The sequence below is a fragment of the Dermacentor albipictus genome, chromosome 3 (assembly GCF_038994185.2).
Source record: "Dermacentor albipictus isolate Rhodes 1998 colony chromosome 3, USDA_Dalb.pri_finalv2, whole genome shotgun sequence".
NCBI classification, from domain to species: Eukaryota; Metazoa; Arthropoda; class Arachnida; order Ixodida; family Ixodidae; genus Dermacentor; species Dermacentor albipictus.
The window spans coordinates 37,124,926-37,146,687 of NC_091823.1; the positions used below are offsets into that span (position 1 = coordinate 37,124,926).

A 21,762-nucleotide genomic window follows, 5' to 3' on the forward strand; every position below is an offset into this window, starting at 1 on the left:
AAAGGGAAATGAAAGTGGACGAACAGATAACGTGTCATCGGTGGGAGCCAATGTCCACTACATTTCAACTTTATTTGACGAAGCGTACCGTGTAATTACATGAACTGCTTGGAGACCCGTAGCCAAAGGCTAGTAATGGGTCAAATAATGAATTACCGTGTTTGATGCCAGTCTTGATTTTAGTACAAACGCTGAAAACAATCATCAGGAATATTTACGCTAAGCTCACTGAGGTTAAATATAAGGGGGGGAAAGAAACAAACATTGAGAACCTCAAACCCTCAAGCGCAATATACCAGAAGTTGGTTAATAGGGGTAGCTTGAAATACTCTTTGAGAAATCACCCACTTGAAAGCTGTAGTCAGACAAATTAAAATATACTTAGGATGCATATATAGGGTGTTCCAGCTAAATTTAGCCAGAGCTTAAATATATGCAAATGCCACGTAGCTGGACAGAGCAAAGGTAATGTTGTTTGCTGCCGCTTGGAGATATTCAAACTATTTGTTTCTCATTTTCATTTTCAATTATAGGTGATTAACCTTAACTAATTAATCAGCTTCTCAAATATTATAATTGGATGAAAATTGTCAATGAGTAAATTGAAGACAGACATGAAAACGTTCCGGTACAGTTTTCTGTTGCTCAATACGTGATACATTAAAGTGTTTTTCTGAGCGTAAACGAAGCCCGCGAATACGCGCTAAGTGCCTCGAGTGGCCAGTCACGCTGCAATTTTCCGTGAATTTGCGGGCTTCTTTCACGCTCGGAAGAACACTTTTATGTGGCACGTATTGGAAAACAGAAAGCTGTATCGGGAGTTTTTCATGTTGCTCTACAATGTTCTAATTGACACTTTTAATCTAAATATAATATTTGAGTTGTTTAATTAATTAAGGCTAATTATCTCATTCGACGCAAAAAAAAAGAAAACAATCTGAGTATCTTCAAGCGATGGCAAAGAACGTTACCTTTATTCCGTCCAGATACGTGGCATTTGCGTATTTTTAAGCTCTTGCTAAAGGTAGCTGACATAATCCTAATCCATAAGAAAGGGGACGCCAAAGACTTGAAAAATTATAGACCGATCAGCTTACTGTCCGTTGCCTACAAAGTATTTACTAAGGTAATTGCAAATAGAATCAGGAACACCTTAGACTTCTGTCAACCAAAGGACCAGGCAGGATTCCGTAAAGGCTACTCAACAATAGACCATATTCACACTATCAATCAAGTGATAGAGAAATGTGCAGAATATAACCAACCCTTATATATAGCTTTCATTGATTACGAGAAAGCGTTTGATACAGTCGGAACCTCAGCAGTCATGGAGGCATTAAGGAATCAGGGTGTAGATGAGCCATGTGTAAAAATACTGGAAGATATCTATAGCGGCTCCACAGCCACCGTAGTCCTCCATAAAGCAAGCAACAAAATCCCAATAAAGAAAGGCGTCAGGCAGGGAGATACCATATCTCCAATGCTATTCACAGCGTGTTTACAGGAGGTATTCAGAGACCTGGATTGGGAAGAATTGGGGATAAAAGTTAATGGAGAATACCTTAGTAACTTGCGATTCGCTGATGATATTGCCTTGCTTAGTAACTCAGGGGACCAATTGCAATGCATGCTCACTGACCTGGAGAGGCAAAGCAGAAGAGTGAGTTTAAAAATTAATCTGCAGAAAACTAAGGTAATGCTTAACAGTCTCGGGAGAGAACAGCAATTTACAATAGGCAGCGAGGCACTGGAAGTCGTAAGGGAATACATCTACTTAGGGCAGATAGTGACGGCGGATCCGGATCATGAGACGGAAATAATCAGACGAATAAGAATGGGCTGGGGTGCGTTTGGCAGGCATTCCCAAATCATGAACAGCAGGTTGCCATTATCCCTCAAGAGAAAAGTATATAATAGCTGTGTCTTACCAGTACTCACCTACGGGGCAGAAACCTGGAGGCTTACGAAAAGGGTTCTACTCAAATTGAGGACGACACAACGAGCTATGGAAAGAAGAATGATAGGTGTAACGTTAAGGGATAAGAAAAGAGCAGATTGGGTGAGGGAACAAACGCGAGTTAATGACATCTTAGTTGAAATCAAGAAAAAGAAATGGGCATGGGCAGGACATGTAATGAGGAGGGAAGATAACCGATGGTCATTAAAGGTTACGGACTGGATCCCAAGGGAAGGGAAGCGTAGCAGGGGGCGGCAGAAAGTTAGGTGGGCGGATGAGATTAAGAAGTTTGCAGGCACGGCATGGCCACAATTAGTACATGACCGGGGTTGTTGGAGAAGCATGGGAGAGGCCTTTGCCCTGCAGTGGGCGCAACCAGGCTGATGATGATGATGATGATGATGATGATGATGATGAAAGGTAGCTGGGGCACCCTGCACAACTACGGGAAAGGGGGACACAGGTGAAAACAGTGTCATGGTAACACAATGAAAAATAATAAAATCTTCATCGCTGGAATATTGAAGTTGTGTTCTTCTAGTTCTATAGTGGTAAAGAATTCTATGCTTTAGCGCCATTAACTAGGATTCAATGCTCACGCGTAGGAAGGAAAGAGAAAAGCAAAAGGCAGGGAGGTTAACCAAAATAATGTCCGGTTGGCTACCCTGCACCGGGAAATGGGAAAGGGCAATACAAAGATGCCAGGGAGAGAGAGGAGGGAAGGAAAGAAGAAAATTAGCGGTGAGTTCGCTGAAGCGTGTGTTATAATAGTAATTGCTCTAATAGTCACAGACGTTCACACATGCCCGTCGTCCTCGAGAAGCACAAAAGTGACTTCACCGCTTTCATGGGCCGACAACGCTTTCCGTGCAGCACCTGCACGGAAAGCGGCCCATTCTCTAGTTTTTGGAAAACGTTAGCAAGTTCTCGTCTTTCTGGGGCATATCGTGGACCGTGGCACAGCAGGTGGTCGATATTTTCTTCGGTGCCGCAGGCCTCGCATGCTGCACTGTCGGTCACTCCAATTACGCACAATTCACGTACACTGTGAATTAGAGGCTAGGTAAAGTGATAGGACCCAATTGTGGTCACACGGAACAGCGTCCGAAACCGGGGCATGGGGAGAGGGTGACTATGTCTCGCTATACTGTTGCAGACCAGAACAGTTTTTAGCAACATTGAAATCAAGTGGCAGTACGGGCATGTTAGGAAACATCGGTTTCCAAGGAGGATATATGTCGGAGTGTGCGATTATTTTTGTGGATTTATTTCGTTACTTTTATTTTACGCACTGCTCAAGATAGGTGGTGCAAGTCCACGCCCATGATTCGTTGCAGTATGTGAAATCGACGGTATAAATGCGAAATATTGGGTATATACGCTCTCGTTGTCAAAGCGATTTCAAGCGTTCATAGATAATTACAGCCCACTAAAAGACTACTACATAACGTGTTGATGTGGTTCCTCTAGTGTAAATTACAATCGCTTGTGTGGACGAATACGTGCACTTGAGCAAATTGTCATTAAGGTTATATGAGCTACAAATACATCCACAGGCTTGTATCGCGAGTGAACAGTCGTGCTTTCTTTCCTGCATTAATTCTGTTGGTTTAATTTCGGCAAACCACCTAGAAGTTCGATTTAACTCTGCGTTACTGTGCCCAACATCTTGGACATAAGCTCCTCTCGCTGTTATATCTAAATCACCGGCATGCATCAGCATTTGTGCAGATCTTAGCGAAGGTACCAAAACTGATCCTCAGGGCACACCTGTGAGAAGTATAGTTCAGGTGCCGACATGGATTTATTCATTAAGACTATACCTGACAACAGTATTGTAAAAAATCTTCCGAGCTATTCCGCAGGCTGTATTCGAGTTTATCAGGACGTGGTGATCCATGGTATCGAACGCTTCTTGAGGATAAGAAACACCAGTGCGACAAGCATGGCACCTAGTGCTGCGTAAAGTACTTGGATGAGAGACAAGACTGCAGTAGATGTAACAAAAATTTTTTTGCTAAAACGAGCGATGCTGTGGACATGTTTCGTTGTACTTTCTAGAAATTTATAAATTCGTGTCGCAAGAATATTTTCATGTTAATTAGGATACTCGGGACAGACATCTGTCGACAGAAAGAGAGAGATCTGAGCTGTTGATCCCCCTTAAATACTGGTGTGGCCTTGGGTGCTCTCAGCGACGATGGGTATGCACAACCGCTTAGCAAATGGTTGAAGATGTGGCACAATGTTGCAATACGTACGCTTACCGCCTTTACAGGCGATAGCAAGTTGGTTTTCGCACTGGTTCGTGTCATCCTGTCGGAAACCTCTAGTGCAACATGTGCCAAATTAAGCACAAATAAAACAAAGGATCCGACCAAGGACGCAGACCTGGGGAGACGACAAACCTGGGAGGCAATCGTTCTCATTCGCCGAGCGCCCACTGGACGGTATGACGAAACCGCACGGCAAGGAACACAGGCACAGGATTCACCAAGACACGTAGTGGCTGCCTATTGCTAGCGCCATGAGTCAAAGTGCCCCTTGTCGCGGAGGAAGAGCATGTACGTCAGTGGCCCCGTTCGCAGAAAACACGCTATAACGCACGATACCTTGTTTATACAAAGGTACCTTGAACAAAAGAAAGCAAGCAACTTGCTGCTACGTATAATATAATGAACGGCTAAACTGTGGTAATTTCCAATGTTATAATAGTGGTAGAAAAATGGGAGCTAACTGAAAATCATAATCTCTGAAGTTTTCGAGTTAACCCCGGACAATTTAGGGGCTGCCACGAAAGCCATACAAAAACATTTAGTCTCTTAGTTCCATAACTGCAAGCAAACTGCTTGCTTGTGGCAGACGTGAAATAGGCGAAAGAATAACGCGAGAATACGCACGCGAGAGAAGCGAAGCGCGTACGAGCGCATGTCAAATACACTGGGTCTTTCAAGCGCAAGCCACGTGAAACGTTCCGACGCTGTCTTCCCAGACCTCGCTTCACCCCGACTGTTATCGGCACCTAGGCATAGACTGGAAGGGGCTGGCCGATCTTTTGAGGCTGGCCTGGAAGTGCGCCAGGTGCGTGTACGTCGAATCGAAGCCCTTGCACGTGTGTCGTATGTCCCAGTTGTCCATGTCGAGGTCGAAGAGAGCGGCGCAACGGTCCAGCGGGAAGGTCCTAGGCTCCTTGGTTACGGCGGCGCGAGACACGATGGCCTCCACTGTGTCCATATCGTGGAACAGGTAGAACACGTTCGGCCGGTCTGAGCGCGGGTTGACGACGAAGCAGTCGCTGCCCAGCAAGTAGCGGCATGGTTCTTCCTTGTTGCCGCACACGTCGGACACTTTGCCCCTAGCGCGCAGGCCACTCAGACTGGATTTGTTGTCGTAAGGGCCAAATCTGGACCTCACACCGAATAGCCCCGCCACCGACACCTTCAACGGGGACAAACTGTAGCCGCTGCACACCTGGGCGAACAAGAGAGGAGACCAAAGTTCGCATTACTTGCTTTAGCAACGACAGACTCGGTCGTTCGCTGTGTCGGTTACATTGCGTTATTCATTATTTAGTTGGGGAGGTGGTTGGCTGGTTAGTTAAATTAATCAGTCATTTCGTTAGGTCAGTCAATCAGTTATTTATCCGAAGAAGGTATATTTATAGGAACATGGAAACTTGAGGCGATCAAAAGTGGACGAACAACTAGCTTATCAACAATGACTAACAAGAGAAGCTTCAGCCTTGAGCCAATGCTTTGACGGAGGACCCGTCTTTGCCTGAGCCATGACGAAGACAAGTTCCTTCATCAAAAACCTTCGCTCCATGCTTGATTTTCTCTTCGTCGCCCAGTGTTCATCAGTCGGTAGGTCAGTCGGTCGGTACAACCTTTATGTCGCATTCATTCAAGGGCGCTCCAGGAAGCGTATGTACTGTTAGAGGCTCACGGGAACTCGGTGAAAAACTTGCGCTCTACCTGCCCCTCCTTACAGTCTTCCGTACGTTTGTCTTGGTTCACTGTAGTAGAATAAACGACGTTACTCTCACCAGAAGCAGTTGATTTTGTCATAGACAAATTTTATCTTCTATTCGATCACATCTACAGTGCTCTCTCTCTACCTGGGTTATACCGCCGCAGAGGCCCACTAATTCATGGTGGACCCCAGAACTCACTCTTGAACGCAAACGCATCCATTCGCTACGCCGGCGCTACCAAATAACTACGGGTCCCTTACTCCGTCAAACCTTTGAAGACCATCATTATGACGCTCATGCTAACTATAAAAATGAGCATAGATCGCGCGAAACGTGCTGCCTCTAAATCTATATATGATCTGACTTGCCCAAACCTAATATTTTCGGTTTACGTTTTCGTGTATTTTTTTATTAGCTTCCCATTGGCAATCAACTCTACCCTCCCCCTCCAACCCGATGGCCGTTTTACGTCAAGTGTGCTTGATTCTGCCCGTTTTCTGCCCAACGCACAAATATCTATGGACCCCTATATGACGATTACCACACCCGCCTACGCATCGCAACTACCATGCCGCACAAAACCACAGAAAAAGACCTTCCATTCACTACTGGTCAAATTGAACATGCACTCAATTCTGGCAACATAAGTGCTGCACCTGGTCTTGATGGGCTCACTCTTTCCATGCTAAAAACCAACTTTTTCCTATCATCTGACCTTTCTCCTCTTTCTTTTTATTCACTGTTTAAATTTACCTTACTTCCCCACCCTTTGGCGTAAAGGCCGTATTATTTTTATTGCAAAACCCAAGGACATTCTCGACTCTCCGATCGCCCCATTGTTATGAAATCATTATTCGGTAAAATACTCGAACGTTTATTAAATTCCCGCTTTTATTATTTTCTCTATTCCAAGACCTCCTTCATAAGAATCATTTCTGTTTTACCCATTGAAAGAGTGAGCCCATGGCATGATATCGCCTTAAGAAAACACTTGACACTTACAAAGACAAAAAACTACACGGCATCCTCATTTCTTTGGACTTTCAATGCGCTTTTCACAGCGTTTGGCACCCTGTGGTTCTCCGCTTTTTAGGTTCGCACAACTGCCCCCGTAATTTGCACCACCTTACGTACCACCCTACGTAACCGCACAGCTACATTCCGCTCGCAAGCCGGCGAGCTATCCGCCGCACCTAAGTTAGGCTGCGCCCTAGGTTCGCCTATTAGCCCGCTCCTTTGGAACATTCTGATACATGGTCTACTTGAACTTTTCTTTCATTCAGACGGTGTTCTTTCGAGGCTTATGCCGACGACACTGTCGGCATAGGGCGCGGTAGTTGCTACACGCATCTCACGTTCAATGATCACCTAAACTATACCTACGAACCAAGTCGGGTCTCTGTCATAATATATGGTACGCGGGAGTGCGAAGCCTAAACATATGAAGACAGTGCGCCGTGCGGTGGCGAAGAGGACCGTCATCATCATCGACACCGATTTGGGAGCGCCGGCAGTGGCGCCTCAAAAAGCGTGGCGCGAGAGTGTGGCCCGTGGCTCGTGGCGTGAGCAGTGCGCGAGGCTCGGCGGTCGACGGAAAGCGGCTTCCTCGCTGGGCGTCTGGCCCATAGGAGCTATCGCCGACCGCGCCAATACGCCACGCCCGGCTGTCGCCCGCTGTCGCCCGCTGGGAGGTTACCTCGCCCCACTCTTCCGCTGGGCACTGGTCCAGGAGGGCTGGCGGTCCGGAACCAGGGCACTCGAGCGTTCGGATGAGCGGCCACAGGGCTACCCCGCCAGCTGTGGACGCGACCCGGTAACTGCGGCCGGCTACCTGAGCGCCGCGAGGTGGTCCGACCCGGCCGTCCAACCCGGCCGACCGTCCCGGCCGTCCGACCCAGCTGTCCGACCCGGCCGTCCAACCCGGCTGTCCGACCCAGCCGATCGTCCCGGCCGTCCGACCCAGCCGTCCGACCCGGCCGTCCAACCCGGCTGTCCGACCCAGCTGTCCGACCCGGCCGTCCTACACTGTTGTCCGACCCCGCTGGCCGGCATCGGTTCAACGAGGTCTAAGACACGGCGACAAAAGCTACCGCCGGAACTGTATGCCTGTCGTAATCCACCGATATATATAGTGCATGTCGCCTATGAGGCATTTTGGGACATTGTGACGCGTGTGTGCCATTATCCGTGTTATGTATGTAAATACATGTCTGATGTGTGTTTTTGCTTTGGCGTACTGCTTCTCCCCTTTTCTGGAGTGATCCGGCCCAATAACATCACAAACTGGCGAGCCTGCCAGGATTCACTCGTAAATACAGTGAAAGGGGGCAGTTTCGCTTGAGCGCAGACACACATTAGTAGACGGCACCATGGATTTAGAGAAAATCACGGCTATAGGTCTCCAAATAGGATTGTCAGGCGCAGAACTTCGCAGATGGATTGAGGCCGAACAGGCAAAACAAAGGGACGAGAGAGCTGCGGAGCGAGAGGCAATCAAGGAAGCTGACGAGAGGCAGCGCGAGATTCTCCAACTAAAGCTGCAGCTTCAGGAAGGAGCTCGTAATATGCCGGCAGCGGCTTCTGAAATTTTGACTGCACCCAGCACCTCCTCGTCATCCCTCAACCCACAGAAGTTACTTCCTTTGTTCGACGAGAAACGCGATGACTTACACGCGTATATACAGCGATTTGAGCGCGTAGCAACAGGACAGGACTGGCCACAAGAAAAATGGGCTCTTGCTTTGAGCATGTGTCTGACTGGGGAAGCGTTAACTGTGATCGGTCGGATGACTGCCACCGATTCATTAGATTACTCGAAGGTAAAGAAAGCTTTGCTACAAAGGTTTCAATTCACGGCTCAAGGCTACCAAAAAAAGTTTCGTAAAGCACAAGCAGTAGAGGGCGAAACTGGAAGACAGTTAGCAGCAAGAATTTCAGCCTATTTTGACCATTGGATTGAGATGGCTAATGTGCCTAAAACATATGAAGGTCTACGAGATCACATGATCTCTGAACAGTTTCTGCGTTGTTGTGAGCCAAAGCTAGTCATTTTCTTGAAGGAGCGAGAGTGCAAATCCCTTGACGAATTTGCTAGCTTGACGGATCGCTTTCTTGAAGCGCAGAACTGGACAAACCTAGGAAAGGGTCCCGATAACGCAAAGGATTTTGATGGAAAAAACATTGAAGCTCCCAGGAAACCACAACTTATGTGCACCCTTTGTCATCGGTTTGGACATTTGGCTCCTGACTGCCGTGCCCCACCTAAGCGTATGCTGAAGTGTGAATTGTGCGACAGAACGGGACACACAGCTGAAAATTGCCGAACTGGGTACGGGGACAACAAACCAAGTTCAGCGTGTGTACTCGCCAAATCTCAACCAGTCCGAACTCGTCAAGTGAATGAATCAAAGCGTCCAGGAAAGAAGACTCGCCGATCAAGCGACAGCGATGACAAGAACCCTGGGACTGCTGTAACTTTTCCCATCGACGGGATGCCAGTGGTTGAAGGCCGGCTGCTGGGAAGAAGTGTTCGTGTATTACGAGACACCGGTTGTAATACCGCAATTGTCAGACGAGAACTCGTTCCCAGAGGTGTATATGACGGCAAGAACGAGCAACGTTGTTCTTCTGGACGGCTCAACCAGCCACCTACCTGAAGCTGTCGTACAAATGAACACGCCGTACTTTACAGGAGAACTAACCGTGGCATGTATGGACGAGCCCCTCTACGACGTAATTCTGGGAAACCTTCCAGGTGTCAGAGGACCATATGATCCAGACTCTAACTGGAAACCTCCCGATGCTCCCAACCTGGAGTCGTCGCCGATAGAAATGAAGCTGAATAAGGCGCCTAGGAAGCCTCAGCATGTATCGAGCGTGGCTGAAGCCCGAACTGAAGAACAAGGCAAGATTCGTCCCGCGTGCATTCCGACAATCGTCTTACGTGGCGTGACAAAAGGACAACTCATTGAAGAACAGCGGAAAGACCCGACGTTGAAACATATTTTTGCGAAAGTAAGCAAGTCATTTAACTCGGGAAAGGGCCACAGCTACGAGTTCGTGGAAGAAAAAGGATTGTTGTATCGCCTTTACCACCGGGCCACTGGCAGAACCTTTAAGCAGGTGGTCATACCAAAAGCATTTAGATCTGGCATATTAGAAGGGGCACATGGAAACATCATAGAAGGGCATAAAGGTATCAGGAGAACAACCAATCGTATCCTACAAGAATATTATTGGCCAGATGTGCACAAAGACGTAAAACGCTTTGTGAAGTCGTGCGACAAGTGCCAAAGGACAACAGCTAAAGGGAAAATACAGGCCGCTCCACTTCCTCGTCAATGTGTGCTTGTGTGTGCGTGCAAGAATGCGACAAGTTCGTTCGGTCCTGAAGTCTTAGAAGCGCCGACACAAGACCCTCCGAAGTCGAGAAAGCGCCGGGGACCAGGCCAGCGGAAACAAGCCCACAGAGGAGCGCGCCAGGCACGTCAACAGAGTGTTGCCTTGGAGTCTCCTTTTCCAGGAGTATTCTTTACTGTTATCTACATAAAAGATTGTGACAATGTGGGAGCCGACTACTTGAGTCGAGTCGCGCGTAATCACCTGTTTATATATCAAAATGTGATTAGACATTGCGACATCTCAAGTGCTTAGTATTTAGTTGAAAGCGAACAGACTTGTGTGTTCGTTTTTTGACTGAGTGCAATGCCCTGTGAGCAAGATGTGTCGTGTACTCATATGAACAATCGGAAAGACGTACATGACAATTTTCCTTTTTGTTCTGTTTCTCATCCCGCGTCCTTGTGTTAGAATAGTTGCGAACAACTTTCTCGAAAAGGGGGGTATTGTCATAATATATGGTACGCGGGAGTGCGAAGCCTAAACATATGAAGACAGTGCGCCGTGCGGTGGCGAAGAGGACCGTCATCATCATCGACACCGATTTGGGAGCGCCGGCAGTGGCGCCTCAAAAAGCGTGGCGCGAGAGTGTGGCCCGTGGCTCGTGGCGTGAGCAGTGCGCGAGGCTCGGCGGTCGACGGAAAGCGGCTTCCTCGCTGGGCGTCTGGCCCATAGGAGCTATCGCCGACCGCGCCAATACGCCACGCCCGGCTGTCGCCCGCTGTCGCCCGCTGGGAGGTTACCTCGCCCCACTCTTCCGCTGGGCACTGGTCCAGGAGGGCTGGCGGTCCGGAACCAGGGCACTCGAGCGTTCGGGTGAGCGGCCACAGGGCTACCCCGCCAGCTGTGGACGCGACCCGGTAACTGCGGCCGGCTACCTGAGCGCCGCGAGGTGGTCCGACCCGGCCGTCCAACCCGGCCGACCGTCCCGGCCGTCCGACCCAGCTGTCCGACCCGGCCGTCCAACCCGGCTGTCCGACCCAGCCGATCGTCCCGGCCGTCCGACCCAGCCGTCCGACCCGGCCGTCCAACCCGGCTGTCCGACCCAGCTGTCCGACCCGGCCGTCCTACACTGTTGTCCGACCCCGCTGGCCGGCATCGGTTCAACGAGGTCTAAGACACGGCGACAAAAGCTACCGCCGGAACTGTATGCCTGTCGTAATCCACCGATATATATAGTGCATGTCGCCTATGAGGCATTTTGGGACATTGTGACGCGTGTGTGCCATTATCCGTGTTATGTATGTAAATACATGTCTGATGTGTGTTTTTGCTTTGGCGTACTGCTTCTCCCCTTTTCTGGAGTGATCCGGCCCAACAACATCACAGTCTCCTCTCTTCCCGTCTCCTCTTCTTCTTCAGGGGGCACTATTCGCTGTCTCCATCTGTTATTCGTCTCCTCTGTATACAATCAGGTTCTCCTTCCTTAACCTACGCGTCCCCTGTCTGCTAGCCGACCTTTCCTATGTCTTGATTCAAACTCAAAATTACTGCTATTAAAAGCAAACTCTTATTAGCAATAACAGGTGCATGTTGCACGACGCGAACGTCATCTCTGCAGGTCTTAGCTAATGCGCTTCCACTTCCCATAGAAATGGCCCTCTTAACACTCAGTTTTCGTTATTTGCGCTTAAAGCCCTCACTTGCTATGGCCCTGCCGCATACAACCCAGAGGACATTCAATGCCCTTTCAACCCTTGGAATCATCATCCCAGTCTAAACACCGCTTCATTTTTTTTTACCGCATTGAACTTACTCAGGTCCACACGGTAACAACTCGTCCTGTTAACCAGCTGTACGCAGGTGGTTCATATGCTACACATTCCGCTCATTCAGCTGTCGTACTCTTCAACCCTCATAGTGAAATTACTAAAGTCGGCAGATACAAAATCATTGGCGCCACTAGTTTTTACTCTATAGAGACGTACTGTTAGAAGCCGTAGTACATATCTGCACTTTGCCACTAAACACTCTCCTAAACATATACTCAGATTGCCTCTCATTACTTACCGCGTTGGCCAATCTAAAAACAACCAATGCTTATGTACACGAAATTAACTACTCGCTCATCTCCATCTCTCCTTTGCGCCGTGTGGCACTCTCCGTGTGCCAGCGCACAGAGGTGTCGACGACAATGAGCTTGCCGACTTCATTGCCAATTTCGCTGCGTCACACGGTTTCACCCGATTCATTCTTGCTCCTCCGACCTTGGTAAAAATGAGGATGGGCCCCACATCCTACGCTCAGTGGAATGCGGCTCGGACGCTCGATAGTTCCGATACGGAACTCTTCAAATGGGTTCCGACTATTAATAGCATACAAAACTTTTTCCCGCCAAAAAAGACCGATCGTCCATCTCATCACGGCCTCCGCCCGGTTAACCTTCTATTGTTTCCGTTTCCATCTCTCACCGACATGCACTGACATGCAACACTTTTTTTAATAATTGCCATTTGAAGTTGCCAGATCACTTGCCTGCTCAAAGACTACCACGCGGTTACCCTAACGCCTGCACATTATGAAACGCCACCAACAGACAAACGGAAGAGAGCAGTCTTGATTGGACTCTACCGCCTTATATCTTTATTCACATTCAATACGTGGCATTATATGAACCTACCATGCACGAGTTTTTCATCCTCATTTTTTCTTCTTTCTCCCGCTTTATTTTCTTTGATCTCCTTTCCTTCTCTGTTCTCAGCTTTCTTTCTGCAGTCTCCTCGTTTATGCCATACAAAGTGAAGCTTGTCTTCGAGGACACTAAAGACGAAATGACTGATTTCATTACCCCTAGTTGCCAACTTCAGGCATCTCGTCTGCACCTATACGCACCAGTTCCCTTTTACTACCCTGGTACTTCTTTTCATCCACACGCCTTTTCTTTATCTTTTCTATCTGTCATTTGGGCCCCGGATTTATCTTACATTCCTCAGTTCCAGCTTTTCTGTTCAACCTTCGGAGCGTAGAGTCATGCCAGTCCGTCAACCTGCATCAATCGTCTTCCCACAATGCCTAACCTGACCGGGCTCTGTTCATGGCGCAATGACCCGAAGATTCAAAACGTTTTATTTTTATTTAATTTTTTTTCGTCTCACTGCTCTGTTTTCCCCTCTAGTTGTTTCTTTTTTCCTTCCTTCCTTCTTTCTTATTACATCTCCTTGTCACATATTATTTGACCAATAAACCAACCGTACGGATGGTCCATACGCTACATACCCTCTCAATGCAGACCTTTTACTCACTGGCCATCATCTGTTTATGTTAACCACTAATTCTACTTTGGTTCTTCGGCTACTCCTTGGAATTTTTTTATTCTACACAATTGGCTTTCTTGTTAAATTCCCTTTTCGGCTTCCTACTCCTTTTCATTTTGTTTTGATTGGCGTTAAACCCGCGATACCTTTGGTGGTGCGGGTTCCCTCACTTATATGTAAATTCGTTTTACGTATTGAGGGGATCAAAATTTTGCCCCAAACACCATGACACACCTAAGGTCTGGAACGCATACCTTCATCTCCTGTGCTGGAGTCAAACGACCAAGCCTACCGATGAAAAGGGTCGCTTCTTCGGCCAGGTCCGTGCATAGTTTACGCGATGGATTTCGTGGCAACGGCAGCAAGTGCGTCTCCACGATGACGTAGTCGACCGCGTTCACGAGCCCTTTGACCAGCGGACCTGCCACGGCGCGGTCAGCGGGCAAAATCAGCGTGACGAGTCCTTGGCTGATGGCGTTCGATGAAAGCTCCTTTGAAATGGCGTTCGCTATCGCAGACACGGTGAACAGGTCATCGTCACGACCGGGGAGGCGGCACGCAGCTTCCGGACGCACCCAGTGCAGGGCGACGCCGTCCAGCGAGCGATTTTTCAGCACCGCTATCACGTTCCTCACGAACGAGGCCATCTTTCGCTGGTCTCGCGCAATCTCGGTCAAGCGCACACTGTCACTCTGGTACCCGCCGAGGGCCACGAGTAACTTCTTTGGACCCGAGGAGCGCGACGACTCGAGCAGCTCACGCAGCACGGCCAAGCCGTAATTTTCGTCGAATTCCGGGGCCCGTGACTCCGGTCGGTCAGCTCCCACTGCCATGGACCAGTACACGATGTTCCGGCAGTACTCGAGAGGCATGTTTTGCGGCGCATACATCTGCTCAGTTTGTTCGAAAAATGGCAGGAAACGGGTAACGTTGTAAATGCAGAAAACAGTGTGATTCGTCGTCCGATTGAACGGCCGCTCGGGCTGAAATTGAAGGTCGGCCACTTTTGCGAGTAGCTGCGGTGCTTCGGTGCAGTTCGACGGCAGGGCTGGCCAGCTGGTGCTAGCTCCTGGCGCATGCGGCGGCGACGGAACGCGTGTCCACGAGACTGTCGAGACCGGAAAGGCGCGGGAACGCGCCGTGTTCCTGCCTACGGGCGGAGTTTTGATGTAAGACAGCATCACGAGACCCGCGGGCATCATGAGCGTACCGATAGTCACGACGCAGAGTGCCCAGGCCTGCGTGAACCGGAGGCGAGTCCTGGCTCTGCCCCCCGCCTGGTCCTCGGAATTACTTTCGACGCCCGATGACGGTATTAAGGGCGGCTGAGCTGGGCTCGACTCGTCACCGGTGGTCTCAGTGGCGCGAGCAGCAGAAATGTCGGACGGTGGCTCTGCAGTGAGCGGTTCTGCTGACCGCGCCTGTAACTGCGGCGACGTGCTGCGAGGGGTGAAAATTATGACATCCGGCGCCAACACGTACGCCGGCACTCCTGGAAAGCCGGCGTAACGCCGCGCATTCTCAGCGGTCCCCGTGTGTGGCACAGGCGACGTGTCCGTCGTCCCGGCTCCTGACGCGGGACGGATAGGAGGCGAGGCCTGGTTCACCTCGCCCTGCCGGTGTCTTGCCGGAACACGAGAATGAGAGGAGGGTGTTACGTACGCGCTTGCCACGTTATAGAGGTCCCTGCGGGCAACGATGGCAGCCGGAAGGACTGGTGGTGAACCCAACTCTTCCAGCGGTGACTGGAAGCCGGACCACGGCGGTGACCCTGCTCCTAATGCGGGGGAGCCTGGCTGGCGCGCTTCGAGGGGCTGGCCACGGGCCTTGGCGCCTTGTCGTGGATGGGCCATCGCAAAGCTGCATGAAAGGGAACGGCTTTTTCTCGTTCTTCTCCTCGCGCGACGGCGCGCGACAATGAAGCACGTGCACGTGCTTAGAACAGTGCACGCAGCGCGCGGTGCCGAAGAAACTAATTTCCGCAAGTCGAAACAGGTTGGTCTGTTTGGCGAGTTTTGTTTTGTAGGCTATCCATAGCTTCAGAAACGTTCCTGGGACGACGACCAGTGCAGACGCGTGCACATCAAGCTGCACGTGATCTCTTTTTTCGCATGGTTCGTCCCCTGCAACCGTCCGAAAATTGCCACCTACTTACAGGGGAAGTGCTCCGGCATCGGTGGTCACCACTTTCGCCAAAATCAGACCATGGGCGCGATTACGTAACTCCACTCCAAACGTGAAGTATTCCAAACTCCGGACGTCAAAATGACTCGGCTGTTCACGCGTATGGGGGCGGTAACCTGCGGCGTTTTTCAATCTGCCCAATCGGCAGCCTCCATCGTTGCCGGAAGCATGTTTTGCTTGTTTTTTACTTGCAAGGGGACCGTATAGCAACTAAAATTTAGATATAAACGTCTAATAAAAGAACAATTGTATGTCGCTGAGAGTAAAATTGTTTTATAATCTTTTGACGTAAAATAACTCGGAGCGCGCTTGAAAGCAAACACAGATATTTGCATTTTTTCAAGTGATAGCCACACATGTGCCAATTCCGCATCCAATCCATTTTGCTACGCACACGTAAGATGGCGGCTCCATGAAAACAGCTGATCGGTTCTGTGGGCCGCACTTGGTGTATTTTTGCCTGTAACGCTGCCCGATTCGATAAAATCTCGGAGTCCGGGATGTACTTTCGCGCGAGAAGAATTTTGGAAGCTGTCAACATCATGGAGACTGTGAAAGCCTAGTGCTCGGTGAGTAAACACATCATTCTTTCTTGTGCTTAATGACCAAGCAGTAGCATCTGAACATCTGCGATGATCGCATGGTGGTCACTTATGCTTTTGTTCACATAGGATACGCAAGAATCGATGAAGGTTGGAAGGCAGTACATCTGAACAGATAGCTGGTAAGTAAACGTTTTGTATCAACAATCGTAACTATCTCCGAATGTATGTCCTGATTTAAATCGAAGGTGGTCTGTAAGAGAGGCTCTTCTTTTTTCTGCCACACACTGCTGCGCAGTGATAGATTCCCCCTGCGGACGGTACAGATACTTCTGCTGGATATAACTTGCACGAGAAAAGCTTTTTTTTTTCGGGGGGGGGGGGGGGGGGGGTTACTTAATTGTGTTCAATTTGACGTAACACTTATGTCTTGATAAAAATAACAACACAATAAATAAATGTAACCGTTATGTTTTAACGTCATGGTGATATCTGAAACGGTACCATTTGCTGGTATTAATTCGCTGCGGACCGGCGAAAATTATGAGCAAGCAAAATAAATGGCGGCTCCACTGAAAAGCGCGCGAATTTCGGCGGCACAGGCCACCGTGCTCATTGAGTTTATTGAGCAGCACCCATACTTGGCGAGAGCTGCCACAAGTCTCTCGCCAAGTATGAGTGCTGCTCAGAAAAAAAACCTCTCTGAGAAGAAGTTGCTGAGTCAAGACAGCCCGGCGCTGGCGCCTGTATTGGGCGCTCCTCTGTTACGACTGCCGGAGGGTTGCGGCTCAGGTGGGCGCCGAGAAGGCGAGCCCGAGGCTAGCAACATCTTCGTAAAGGAATAAGCTCACGGTGTTCGTGCATTTGCAGGAAAACGGGAGGCGGGAAGCTGGGCGGCCTGGAGGGCCGCGTGCTTCAAGTCCTTGGAAGGACCCACCCAGCCTCCGCTCCGGTAGATTTTTTTCTTCGACGACGCCGCGGTGCGCAGCAAGTTTTATTGCTATGTGTACCAATTTGGGGCAGATACACCGTTCGGTGATGGTGAATATATTGCTGTTGTGCGCTTCTGCGTGTTTTCTTACAATTCACCACACATGCCAGCACATGATGTCCGTACTTTGCAGAAATTGAAATGCGGCCCCACTGCTGTTAAAGCAATGCTGTTAAGAAACACCTTGTGATGGATTGCATGGCTCGTTCATCCGTAAAGCATTAGTAACGAGTAGTGAAAGCTCTAAGTCATTAGTATGTCACATGCTGCGTTAAGAATGTACTGTAGAAATTGAATATCTATAAGTGAAATAGACGTTGCAAGCAGTTGATGGAACTTAATCACATTATGTCCACTGTTCTTTATTGTTCCAGCAGGACAGCTCCAGTGACGAGGAACGTCCTGCTGTTCCCGTGCCCCCTGCACCGCCAGCAGGTGCCCACGTGTCCATTGGCACCGAGCCAGGCCCAAGTGGCACTGCATGTAAGGCACTTTAGCAGCTATTGCAATACGAACACATCACTTAAAGCAACAAAGCGGTGTCCGTTAAGACCTTTTAAACAGAAATTATGTATTTATGTTATTTACGTGGCAAAGGAAAAGTGCCTGCCTAAACGTCACTGCTAAATAGAACAATATTCTGTTCGACTATTGATACCATTTGTCACGTAGCTTCTGTAGCGTACAAGCTGAAATTGCTATCAGTGTAGCATTTTATAATGCTGTAGTGTCTTTTTGTTTATGCAAATGTACTGTTCATTTTGTGAATGGTTTGTGGCTGGAATTACTTTTCTGGGCTTCCACTTGATAATGAACCAGTGAAGTCTCTACGCAGGACAGAGCAAATATTTTTTTTATCCTGATTACTGATTTTATTCTTTTAGGACCATCAACTCGGCAGCAGCCCCGCAGGCCACCTCAGCAACAATCACTTGAAGATGCGGCCTGCAGGGCAGCTGACGAGTATGCGCGGCAGGGGCAGCTGGCCGAGGCTGCTAACGCGGAGGCCGCGAACTTCCACTAGCTGCTGCTGCAACAAAATAGGCAGGTACGTACGACTTCACCAGGTAATTTTTTAAGAGGGGATTAGTGCGCATGGTAGTGTACGTTACAACCAGATTACACATGAGAGGCATCTGTAGTCATTGGGCTCATTGGCTCACGCACGTTTATATATCTCCTTTGAGGTGTTCTTAAACACATAGCAACTTATAAAACATTTCCATGGTTGCATGTATCACCACAGCGCGATCATCTTTTGTATATCAATTCAACTAGTCACCAACACTGTCTTCTTGCAGGCAGAGGGGGCTTGGTAGGATTTGCTACTTGTAACATGTTTGTAACATAACAGACTGTATCAGTTTGCACAGCCATTTCTCATGTCATATGTATATGATCTCACTGCCCTCAAGAGTATCCTTGCTGAAACTATAACGCTTGCAAACAGTGCGAAACATTTACATTGCATAAGCTGCAGCTGAAGTAAGTGAATTCGTTCTGCAGCGTCATCAGTAGCTGGTGGAAGAGCTGAGGGCATCCCGTGTGGTCCAGCAGCGGCTGGCAGTGGAGATGCGCGGTTTGCGGGAGGCCAATGGCCTCATCGCGACCACGCTGCGCCAGCGCCTGGCTGCCCTGGCGCATGGCCTCCGCGAGCCGCATCAGACATGGGGGATAGGGTTTTTTTCCCACCCCCCATACCATCCTTTAGTGCTAACAGGTACAAGAGTTGCCTATCTTTCCGTTCAAATCACCGCTGCAGCATTTGGTGGTGGTGTCCACACGTCCTCACAAGTCGTTGTGACGAGTTGTAGCCAGCCTTTTGAAATGATGTGCAGGTCATGCATGACCGTGGCAGCGAAAACTGGTAGTGCTGTGATCTCACTTTAAAAAAGAATGCACATTTTTTGTATGTAGCACTAAAGGATTATATGACTGTTTTTCGCACATTCCTGTCCCTACGTCATATTTTTTTCCCAGGTTCATTTTTATGGGTATTTTTACTTGCAGTGCAAGTTTTTCCAAGTGAGGCATTTTAATGCATATGTCGAATTTTTTGAATATTTTTGTTAGGTTTTGTTTACTTTCGTCTTGCTGTTTCTGACATGTTTCAATGTGCACTGTTTTTCCAAGGAAGATGTGCACTATGCAATCACTTTTATGTCAACTTCAGCATTGTCTCGCACACATATAGGTGCAATTAACTAGAATGCTGTGATAATTGAATTGAATTTTCATGCGATATAAATGTCATGTTTGTGATGTCAAACCGTTCGTGCCTACGGAAGGCAAAGTGGCCAAATTGGAACTTTTTTAACTCAAAGCGCCTGTTACTTGTGATAGTTATTGTGGTATTTCAGGTATCCTTACCTATGATAGCAATACAATCTAGCCCCCATTGTAGTTGAGCACAGCTTGTGATATACGTAACATAGCCATCGATGTGGCCACTATTTTGACATTCACTGCAGCCGCTGTTATATGAAAGACCATTGAGGTGCCAAGCATTTTCGCACTTCTCGTTCTATAAAAGAATGTGACTGCTATTTCATATGGTTTATGGCACTAGTCATTGAAAAGAAACTATTTCATGCTACAGACAAGACACATCTTTCTTGCTGTGAAGTTGCTGGATGAAGATGAATGGTTGTGCATGAGCTTAAAAAAAACATTATGCTTGTGTCATATTTATGCGACTTAACATCTGTCAACGGCCCGTTGGTAGTGCACTGGGTCCCATGTATAGTGAATATCACACTGCTATTCATCACATTATCACACTTACTTGTCTGTCATTTACTTTGATGAAATATTGCACCGAAGATGGATCAGATTCTTTTACTTACACTGCAGATATAAATAAATTATTTTCAACAATGCAACTGGCACTTGAATAAATATCTACAATCCATGTTCCTTCAATTTCACAACTATTTACATATGTACACTCTCCCAGGGGAGAATAATGCGATTGACATGCCAGGCGATCGTTTTCAGCATAACTTGGTCTTTTGTGAAAGGACTGAGCGGTGGCTGTGTGGCAAAACTGCGCAGGGCCTACAAGGTGCGTGAGAACAGTACGCGTGGTGGAGCGAAAGGTGTTGTGCTTTGCTGCAGCCCAAATGTGAAGCGAGGAGACAGACCGATATCAACCCATGCACAGTGCAAATGGTGGTGACAGTGTCGGTGACAGAGTCGGTGATGCCAGCAGCGAAATGCATCAAGATGACAGAAGCAACGGCAGCAGCAAATTATTTGGCAAACCACATGTGCCCAGAGAAGTGGCTACAACATTCTGGTGATGAACACAAAGTGTTCTATCCGCAGGTACTAAATGAAAGGCTCATGTAGTGTCACAGTGGAATGATGCAATCATCTCCGGTAGTGACAGCTCACTGGCACAGGATACCTGAAAACGCTGGTCATAATTGAGCAGATTCGATAAAAAAAAACAGCACACTATCCACTAATTGCGCACATTTTTCAGATTGGTTCCTGCTCTCTATTAGGCGTGTGGACAGCAGCAATACACATGTGCCTGCTGTGTCAGGCACATGTTTATTGCTGCTGTCGGTGCTGCTGTCGACGCAGCCGCCTTCGCACCCTTTGAAGGTAGTGCTGGTGCTGCTGCCGAGTCGTGCCAAATGATCTAATAACATTGTTTCGGGCAGCACAGCCTTTCAGATTCATTATGTGTGCTGCCCTCACTTGGAGAACTCTCTCTCTGGGGAAGGATTGTCACTTTCATCATCACTGCTGCAGTTGCTGCAATCATCACTGACAACATCAGACACGTCACCTTCATCAAGACACAAGTTGTGCAGCACTGCACATGCTGCAACGACGTTGGCAGCACAGTCTAGTTCGCAGTGCAGGGCGTGGTACCGCTGAAGGCAGCGGAAGCGGCTCTTCAGAAGCCCAATGCACCACTCCAATACGGACCGCGTGGCAGCATGTGCAGTGTTGTACGGGCCTTCTGCAGTGTGGATGGGAGGGTGGCCTGGGACCGGAGTCAGGAGCCATGGTTCCAGGGGGTAGCTGCTATCACTTACATGATCATAATAAATGGTATGAAATCTTCTGCGCAAAGTTGAGCAAGCGAAGCATAGGTCATGTAACATGCACCTACTACAGAAAGGCTGCAATAAAGGCATATACAGGTGGAGCACCTGACGCAGCTGTGATCACAGATAAAAATAACTGGGACATAGTGGCATCCCTATTTGCAGCAAGGCTATCAAATGAATATCAGTGTAAAAATGAATGTGACAACACATGTGAACTGTACAAACATATTGAAAATTAGTTTGAAGTACAGCGCAGGTGTGTTGTCACTTTGTTTCGTGCAGATACCATTGAAAGATTTCTACATCTCGCCTATATTTAATAACCTACTATAACACAAGCGGTTCGGGCTTCAATATTCCCTTATGGCGCGAGCACGCTTTACCTCACGCTGCAAG

At 48.4% G+C, this 21,762-nt stretch overlaps 2 protein-coding genes and 1 long non-coding RNA gene across 5 annotated transcripts in view; 1 reads left to right on the forward strand and 2 right to left on the reverse strand.

The window, feature by feature from the left end:
• Positions 1-3,603: 3,603 nt before the first annotated feature.
• Positions 3,604-15,890, reverse strand: LOC135902420 (uncharacterized). 3 transcript variants are annotated; one of them, XM_065432479.2, is made up of 3 exons: positions 14,793-15,890; positions 13,837-14,732; positions 3,604-5,428 (listed from the first exon to the last, which is right to left on the reverse strand). In XM_065432479.2, exons 1-3 carry the CDS (start codon positions 15,433-15,435, stop codon positions 4,970-4,972), a joined length of 1,998 nt encoding a protein of 665 aa, XP_065288551.2. In that variant the 5' UTR covers positions 15,436-15,890; the 3' UTR covers positions 3,604-4,969. The 3 variants fall into 3 exon arrangements, with proteins under 3 accessions (XP_065288551.2, XP_070391471.1, XP_065288542.2); XM_070535370.1 differs by having other exon boundaries at positions 13,837-15,442; positions 15,738-15,889; XM_065432470.2 differs by having other exon boundaries at positions 13,837-15,889.
• Positions 15,891-16,115: 225 nt separating this feature from the next.
• Positions 16,116-20,582, forward strand: LOC135901979 (uncharacterized). Its single transcript, XR_010564343.2, has 6 exons — positions 16,116-16,335; positions 16,438-16,490; positions 17,179-17,288; positions 17,677-17,782; positions 18,184-18,347; positions 18,806-20,582. It is a non-coding gene; the product is annotated as an uncharacterized lncRNA (long non-coding RNA).
• Positions 20,583-21,003: 421 nt separating this feature from the next.
• The window catches only part of LOC139057694 (putative nuclease HARBI1), a 1,545-nt gene continuing 786 nt past the window's right edge, over positions 21,004-21,762 (reverse strand). The window contains exons 3-4 of the mRNA XM_070536427.1: positions 21,755-21,762; positions 21,004-21,299 (exon numbers count right to left, since the gene is read on the reverse strand). The exon at positions 21,755-21,762 is cut by the window's right edge and continues 176 nt beyond it. Of these exons, the coding sequence (XP_070392528.1) occupies positions 21,004-21,299; positions 21,755-21,762 (304 nt within the window). The remainder of the gene's footprint in view (positions 21,300-21,754) is intronic.

Excerpts from the sequence above, each read along its gene's own strand:
- LOC135902420 (XM_070535370.1), bottom strand. The coding sequence starts at position 15,435 with ATGGCCCATCCACGACAAGGCGCCAAGGCCCGTGGCCAGCCCCTCGAA. Across the intron at positions 5,429-13,836 it reads CTCCAGCACAGGAGATGAAG|GTGTGCAGCGGCTACAGTTT; the intron begins GTATGCGTTCCA and ends TTGTTCGCCCAG.